The 8,867-nt window shown below is 39.1% G+C and overlaps 1 protein-coding gene across 1 annotated transcript; it reads right to left on the bottom strand.

The window, feature by feature from the left end:
• Nucleotides 1–278: 278 nt before the first annotated feature.
• LOC101859020 (cytochrome P450 3A19) lies at nucleotides 279–6,662 on the bottom strand. Its single transcript, XM_005099792.3, has 7 exons — nucleotides 6,174–6,662; nucleotides 5,136–5,272; nucleotides 2,852–3,018; nucleotides 2,447–2,525; nucleotides 1,361–1,523; nucleotides 909–952; nucleotides 279–407 (listed from the first exon to the last, which is right to left on the bottom strand). The coding sequence occupies exons 1-7, from the start codon at nucleotides 6,448–6,450 to the stop codon at nucleotides 297–299; spliced, it is 978 nt and encodes a 325-aa protein (XP_005099849.3). The 5' UTR covers nucleotides 6,451–6,662; the 3' UTR covers nucleotides 279–296.
• Nucleotides 6,663–8,867: the final 2,205 nt, after the last annotated feature.

Raw genomic sequence — 8,867 nt, 5'->3', positions numbered from 1 at the left:
TCCGGAGAAGGGCGAAAAATCTCGGAGGTTCTGTGTGCAAGTTGCGTTCGTTAAAGATCCATTGGTAGACCAAAACCGATAAGAGTAGGCTTCGGCCGCCACCAGGGCAAATTCAAAATGGATTACTACCAAACTAAATAAGTGTTTTGTGTCCCGCACGCTCATAAGACCTTATGTAGTTGTGAGAGCTGCATAAAACACCTACCAAAACAAAAAATACTAAACAAAATAGCAGCAACAGTAAAGAAAAAAAAAACAGTCAAAAAGTTACGCAAGTGTTATGAGGTTGAGGGAGTTTATTTCCTTGGAGTCAGTTTCAGGTGGATGGGATGACGTGGGCTTAACGAGAGACGTGATTCCAAATGCAGTTCTTTCGTCTCGCTGGTCAACTGGAACCGACGAAGGAGCTGAAGTGAGTAGAAAATCAATAATGTCAACTGTTGTTCTTAGATGTTGTTATAACTCCATTAGTTTGTATGTCATTGATTGGCAGGTGCTCTAGTGTGGTTAACCTTTCTTTCCTATCAAATATCCACAGTCTTTATTTTTTGCGTATATTACTTTCTAGTAACACCTCAAGTCTTGGAGATTTGTACAACTTGATTGTGTTGCGAGTGCTAAAACTAAAATAGCTTCTTCTGTTACCAGAACGGTCGTGAGATTTAAAGTCTCATTTTGGTTTTCACATTTTAATGTCGTGTCTATTGTTTCAGTCCATGAAGTAAACACAACATAAATATATGATGAAAATCTTGAGCAAAATCAATGTATATTTAAGTAAAAACTAACATAAAAGTCAATTTTGACGGACGCATACGTAAAATCCATTGAAACGTAACACTCACAAGAAACATGAACATTTATAACGCTAGCTTATTCTTATTGGCTACAGAAATCTCCGAACTCACCTCGACCAACAGGAGCTGGACATTTGCCATTGCAATTCTTCTACCTAAAGGAAAATAAAACAATCAGTGTGAATTTAACAGAGATTTTAAAAATACTTTTTAAAATGTTTTTGCTCGTATGCAAAGTCTGTGGTTCTGAAAGCATGCAAAATATAATGAAATTGAACGTGCAAAAACTATTGTCGCTTCACGTATTATGTCCTCCAAGTATTGTATACGGTTCAAATCCTAATATTGCTTCACAGTAGGTTGTAAAAAGGTAAGGGGGTGGGGAGGTTCATTCGTTGTGTTCTTTACAAGAATTCAAATTTCTACGTCTTGAAATTCTTAGCCTTGGGGCTGTTTTGTGTCAATATTTGTACTCTTTTCTGCCTCAAGTTTAAATGACCCTTTAGAGACTAATTATTCTTATAAAGAACTAAGACTTGCAATTCAGGACACAACATACGAACCTATGCAACTTCTCTGACCCCAACCAAAGGGGACGAAGGCGAATGGGTTCACAACATCTCTCTCCTCTGATGACGGTATCCATCGTTCAGGTTTGATCTCCTCGGGGTCTTTGTAGACATTTGGGTCTCTCCCGAGAGCGTACATAGCTACTGCAACAGTCGTCTTCAATCAATGGATAAAAGCAACGTTGTGATTAACTTTACAAGGATCTAAGACTAACAGAACATCGTTTCATTTCATCTTAATTTGGACGAATGCAGAAGCAATAAATGTTGATAGGAAAGCGTTAAATATAAAGAATGGGTAAACTCGACAAATATTATGAATGAGTGGGTGTATGATACACATTCAGTAACAAATTTTTTGGGTATGACTCTAAAGCTAATTTGTTACGCTTCTGCTTTTTAGATAAAAATTATATAACGAAGAAATACAGGAGAGGGCACTTTACAAAACAAACTGTTGTCCTCTCGCGGCTATAGAATAATTATTTGTTTGTCTTTTTTCTGTAAAGGGCGACTGCTATGATATATATTTGCATAAGCATCACCCAGAAATGATTTCCTTTTTTATCTTTAAAAGAAACAAAAAATATGTTTTAAAAGACCGAAATAAAACATACAAATGATGAGACTAACACCCAAATGTCAATTTGTGTTTTTACAAAGTACAGATTTATTGAAAAAAAATTAATTCAAATCTTGCGTTAGACGCCATGTTTGCAAAAAGCCCTGAAGTTAAATTAAAGCCACGAGTGCTTCCATTCAAATCTTCGAGACTGAAAACTACCACCAATTTTGTTTTAAAAGTTCAATGTGTTGAAAAACTGAAGATAAAAAACCACTTTCCTATGCAACAGGAAAAAGAAAACCAAATTTTACAAAATTTGAAAACGTTTTTACCTCAAAAAAAAAAAAAAAGAATTAAATAATAATTTACTTTTTTTTAATTTCAAAATCAATGCAGTCTGTGGATAAAATGTAGATTTTTAAAAAAAATTTCATCAACCAAAAGGCAAAAGACAAAGACAAAAAAACGGCAAAACAAAATCAAAATCCACAAAATTTGAAAACGGTTTCGTTCACCTGGGGAGGAATCTGATAGCCAGAGATGACACCTCCATGTTTCAGCGTGCGGCCACCGATATAAATTGGTGGATGTAACCTACGTAGGCAGAAAAAGTGAACACAAAGCATCAGTACTTTGATGCACCTACGTCATTATTATCATCATCATCATCATCATCACCATCACCCTCACCATCGCCATCACCATCACCATCACCATCACCATCATCATCATCATCATCATAATCATCATCATCTTCATTGGATACTATAGACTAAGAAACTGCAAATAAAAAATAAACTCTAAAAATGTTAAGCCTAAGGCGTTTTAAACGACTGATGATAAATGGTGTCAAGGAGCGAGGACACATTGACAGTAACGTAAGTAAAAAACAACAACAACAAAAAGACCGCATGATGTACCTGAGGATCTCTTTCAAGAACCCTGTGGTGTACTTCAGCTGATCTAGAGTGGAGTAAGAGATTTCTTCGTCCTTTCCCACAACAGACATGATCTCCTCGTACACCTTTTCCTGTAGTGACGGACGATGACAGAGCTCCCACAGTATGAAATGAGCCCAGTTGGAGGTCTGTTAAGGTATGAGTACAATATAATGGGTATTTTTCCTTCTCTTTCAACGCAAAAAAGCGAGCTCGCCATGTCTGACGCTCATCTCTGTTAGGAATTAGGCGAATAAAAGATGAGACGTACCAATTCCTCTATGAACACACCTTTAAGAATACTTATTTTGGGATTCAAAAGAGGGACATCTGCACAGCAGTCTACCCAAAACTATAAGACCGAGTGAGACCCCATGAAAATTATGTACAAAATGTTGATGATAGGTTCGAAGGTTAAAGTGCGTCACAAACGGTGCTGAGAATTGAATGATATTATGGTCGGGGGGGGGGGATGATTTAGAATAATTCACTATAGTATGGTAGTCAGAAAAACATTTAGCCCAACCCACTTAATGATCTGAATTTGAAGGTTTTATCTTTTTATCATTTCATCATGTAGATTTAATGCTCTTTTCAAAACTGTAAGGTCATTTAAGAGGCGAGACCTCCGAATTTCACGTCTAAGAGCTAAAACATAGAGAACGTCGATTTCGGAGACTGACTCAGTAAGTACCGATAGGTACAAAAATTCCCTTATGATTTCCAACTTGCTCCACATAGAGCTGACAGACTGCAGGTGCCTTTAAGCACCGATCGGCACTGTCGACTTTTTCGGAATCCAAACTACATTCATATTGCGCCGATAAATTGGGAAGGTCAACTCAGACCTCACTGCTTTCTTGTCGTATCTTCATTTTTAACAGTGAAAATGTGACTTCTTCTTAAGCTCACTCTTTATTAAAACTGCTTTCACTGCTATTAAAAATGGAGATACGACAAAGAAGCACTGAGGTCGTGAACTCTCAATGGAGTCTCGCCGTCGTCAATTCTGGTTCAGCGGTTTGCGTGACGTCACCCGACTGGACCGGGGACAATTTTAAATGGTCATTTCAGAAATGGTGCTTCACGGTAGACAAAACTAATGACATTTTTTAAATCAGCTCCGTCAAATTAGGGTGGCAACCGAGCAGAATGACATTTTAAGCATTATTTAAGGAAATTCGTGCCCCCCCCCCCCCCTTACCCATAAATGCTTCATCAATACCAGCTGTGTTTTGGTGTAATTTTGTATTTTAGACCTAGATCTAGGCCTTTAGGCACCCTCTATATGGAGTCAAGTAGACACCTACTGGCGCCTGTCAGCGTCGATCTTCAGCCGCTTAAGTTTCGGCGTTCTCTGTGTTATTGCCCTTACTCCTGATGGACTGAGCCAAATGGACGGAGAACATTAACAATTCTGTTTTTAATAATATAATTTCAAGAACGCCCTTTTTAGAGTTTGAACAAGGATGATCCATTTTGTAGTTCAGCATAATATCAAGGAGCTCTCCTGACATAGGCCTTCAGTTCAGTGTATCGTTGGCAAGCTCTTTAACATTTCTCAGTTCAGACAGAAAATTGTTCAAGGGAGAGAACACAGTTATTTCATTCTTTTTAACATGTGTACCTACTTTATGTACCTTATCTTGCCTTTTTCAACAATGAAATTAAAATTTGAATCGACAAAATATTTCTTGAGCTCATGCAACCGATACCACAGCTTAAGAAACTGAAATAATTGTATAATATTATTAAATGTTGGGCCTAGTACATCTTAACAGTTTAAAGACTAAATGCCTGAAAGGAGTAAACTGAACATGTCTTAAGAGAAAGTATAAAAAAAACCAATAAATCGAAATTCAATATATCGAAATCTGGGTGCCGCAAAGCATGCAACAGAGAAGAAAAATCAATTGCACTATAATGTGGGATCTTATTGTTGGTCCCCTTTTCAACAAACGTTCTTCGTGTCATTGCATGTCTAGCATGGATTTCAAGCCTTTCTCAACAAAAATATTTTATTAAAGGAGTGTCTATTTATTTCAACTTCCATTTTCGATAGGACAGCCAAGTGGGGGTTGAGTCATAGAATCTCCCAATCAGCCTATGTTCATAAGTACAGCTTAGTAGAATTCAAACCCGTATCACCATCACTTAAGTCAAGCACGATGTCAACTGAGCTAACGACTCGCCTGGTGAGAGTATTTCGCATGATACACCAACAAATCTTAGTGTACTTAAACTCCCATGACCTCACAGAACCTACTGTGTCTCCAGACGCTAGTGTTATCTCGGAAACGTTTGAGTACATCTCTGCAGACGTCAGATTTTCACCTGCCATGATGTGGGAAATCAGGGATTGCGCCTCGGGGTCTTCGAGACTTTTGTTGATCTCTCTCTGGACTGGAAGAAAAATTGTGTTCTAATCAAAACCATGCGTTTCACCTCATTTCAATCTACTATGTAACAAAGAACTTTGAGCAGAAAGATGTTCAAATTAAAGTATAAAGATGAGCTCACACTTCAATAATGAAGCAAGCCCAGCTTATCGATACGGACAAACACCTCTCTTTCAAATAAACAAGTAAACAGACTTGCGATAAGAAAAATAAGAGCTAGATGCCAGATCTACAAAGTTTTTGCGCTGCATGTTGATCAAGAAACTGAATGGGTTTTTTTAATGGGGACGCTCCAAGAAACACTAAAGCGACGATGTTATGTAGACCAGCAATTAAGGATAATACAGACCAAAAAGATGGAACAATAGATACTTTTATGGAGTGCACAAAGGAGATGAAAAGGGGGGGGGGTCAAAGCCTAACACCAAGTGAGCAGTAAACTACACGCGACATTACACGTCTCTTGAGTCCCTCAATTAGTCAGCCAGGGAATGTCCAAATTTGTTCGGAGTTGCAAGTGTGTTTTTAACCTGTGTGTATATTTTGTGCATACTTTTGTTTATTTTTTAAAAATTTTCTTGGAATTGTAACAATTGAATTTCGAAAAAAATCGCATCTTCATTGTTTAAAATTAAAAGGGTGTAAAGGGGCTTCCTTGCAGACGCATAATAGGTAGGATTTGAACTTGTGAGATTTGAATTTAGGCTGTGTTGGGTTGGACTTTATATCGTTAGAATTTCCATTTTGCTCTGTTTTCCTAGGTCTTTTCAGGTGCAGATAGGTACATGGTGATCTGCAGAGACAAAAGACAGTCAGAAATAGACTGACAGAAAGATAGACTATTTTCTCACAAGGGTTAGAAATCTATTACAACAAAGTGTACACGTAAACCAAACACAACTCACCAAAAGCAAAGGACTTATCACACGCTTCATTAAACTGGGTCCATAGGTTCCTCTTCAGTGTCTTCAGAATGAACAAAGGATATGTTCGAGCGGCACTTATTAGTGTATTCACTTGGCCCACAGATTCTATAAACTCCTCGATGCCTGGCGGGGGATCACGAGACAGACAGCCCAGTCTTCTACTGTAGAGGACGACACTAGCAGCTGCAGAACGGAAAGAGGACAATAATATTGATCGCTTATAAGCTGTCTCTGTATACTTTCTTTCTCCGCCCATCCATTCATCGGCCAAACTCTTCTCTGCCTGTCTGTTTATCTGTTTGTCTGCAAGTCAGTCAGACAGTCTGCCTGTATGCCGGTCTGTCTTTCTGTCTGTCGGTCTGTCTGTCTCCACTTTGGAAACTGTTTATCTCCCCCGCTGTAACATAATTACACCTTGACACTAGGGTACAATGTACCTTTCTGTCCATCCAAAACGGCTAACCATTGGCCCTTAGAGGGATTGATAAAATTCGAATCCCATTCGTTATGACAAAATAATGACGCTTTGTAGCAGATCTTTGAATTGAAATGTAAAGACTGAACTCAATCCACAGAAGTAAACAGTTCATTTACAAAACGGTTTCACAGATCCAAGACACCACTTACGTGTTAACGTTTTAAATGGTTTTGATATTATGAAATAGCTTTGGAAACTAGGAAAGTATCAGTCTTTCTTGATTGTTCATGTTGTCTTTACTACATACGATGCTTCTCCAGCCACGATTCATTGTTGTCTGACATACACTGTGTTGCAATTGATAAAACTATAATATGAAACAGGTTAAGGCAAACTTTAAGGCACCATAATAAGGTGATTAAAAAAGACTATAACATTACTATTCCTTTACGGACTTCCTCTTTGACGTCTACCGGGGTCGGTTGACTTTTCAACGGCTCCGCGTTTCGCTGAGTTTTGGGCGATTCTATGCGAGATTGTGCCTTCTATTACTTTTCTTTCGAAATCATCAGGTTTGTGCTTAGTATTCTGTGTCTCTAACAGGTAAGTCTGCTTCTTAATTTCTTTTTGTGTCGACTTTTTGCTTTCTTTCGCAGCGAAACTCCAACTCCTCGTTCACCCCGTTTTCAACATGGCGAGCATGCTCGACTCAAATGGACCGCCACTCTGTTTCATTGAGAACAGGGACGTTTGTTCCTCGGACACGGACCCAGTAAGAGGCATAGAAGTGTGTTGAGCTATGGAGAAGGTGTGCGGGGAGGGACAAATAATTGGGGCGCAGAAATGGTATGGTGCTTGGAGACTTTATACTAAATCCAGGACTGCGAGGAATGACATTCTCTTGAATGGGTTGTCATTACGCGGAACTAACGTTACAGCCCATGTGAGGTTCCCCCTCAGTAGTGGACTAGAATATAAAAAAAATATATATATATTAGAGAACACTCTGAATTTCAGTCCGCCATACCCCACTCAGCGACATCAAAGACGAACAATATAGAGACGAAGAGGGGAGACTGACTTCTTAGAAAACAGGTAGACATTTTGTTTACATCTCGCCCCCTACTTCTCCCCTGCCACTGTCACTAAAAGTTGGTGGTGTTTTCAATGCGTCTATTTATTATAAGGACAGGAAACAACCCAGATCCAAGGAACCGACGAGACCCAGGGTGAGTGAACACTCTGTCCGTGAGGGGAACGGAGGAGAGGACGGAGGGGTGGCCAACGACCTTCCAACAAACATCGTTCCCGTACCGCGATCCCGATCGTCGTCTGTGACCACCAGAGGTAAGCTCAGACAAACCATGATTGTGCTGGATAAAAAGCATGGGGCACGTAGATCTAGTGTTTCCAGGGGGCGTTCAGCCTCAAAAAGAAGGGGGGGGGGGGTTCTAACGAAAAAAGACCGCTTGGGGAGAGGAGTGTGTCTCGGGAGAAAAGTGGCATAGAAATGGGAGAAAGTACCGAAGAATACGGAATGGTTTGAAAACAAAAGACAACGCTTAGTGTTGCTTGTTGGTAAAAACGTTCATAGGTTTCTTACCCGGCACGGTTTTACGGACATGCGATTCTAGTTTTGTGATTTGGGGTATTTTTGTTTTTGTTTTTTGTTGCTTTTTTGTTTTTTGTTTTTTGTTGGCACAAAGGATTTTTTCCGCCCTTCTACGTTTTCTCTCCTTCTTGTCTTCTCTCGTCACCACACATATTTCTCCTTCTCCCTCTTCTATCGCACAGCACCTCTCCCTCCACCCTTTTCTCACTCACATTTAGTACACAAGCTCACACATATTTCATAACACACACACGCATACACACACTTATACTCTCTCTATCTATCTATCTCTATCTATCTCTCTCTTTCTCTCTCTCTTTCTCTCTCTCTGTCTCTCTCTCTCTCTCTCTCTCTCTCTCTCTCTCTCTCTCTCTTTCTTCAACTCTCTCGTCATTATTACTCAAACTGCTATGAAGTAAATCTTTTTCTTTACCCTGCAAACTCAAACTTAAACAAACATTACTATAAAAGTATTATCAATGAACTGTAGAGGAGTCAACAGCCCCTAAACGCAAGCTATACTTTAAAATTGATAAAGAGCTATGGTGCAATGTGATCGGATTTCGAATTATGGATAGCGGGATTGGAAGAAATTTGCGAATCGCTTCTATTAATTTTCGAAGTCTAAATAACAAACTAAATC

The sequence above is a fragment of the Aplysia californica genome, unplaced genomic scaffold, assembly GCF_000002075.1.
Source record: "Aplysia californica isolate F4 #8 unplaced genomic scaffold, AplCal3.0 scaffold00225, whole genome shotgun sequence".
In the NCBI taxonomy this organism is placed as follows: domain Eukaryota; kingdom Metazoa; phylum Mollusca; class Gastropoda; order Aplysiida; family Aplysiidae; genus Aplysia; species Aplysia californica.
Note: the sequence above shows the minus strand (reverse complement) of the source record. Positions and strands in the feature narration are given on the sequence as shown.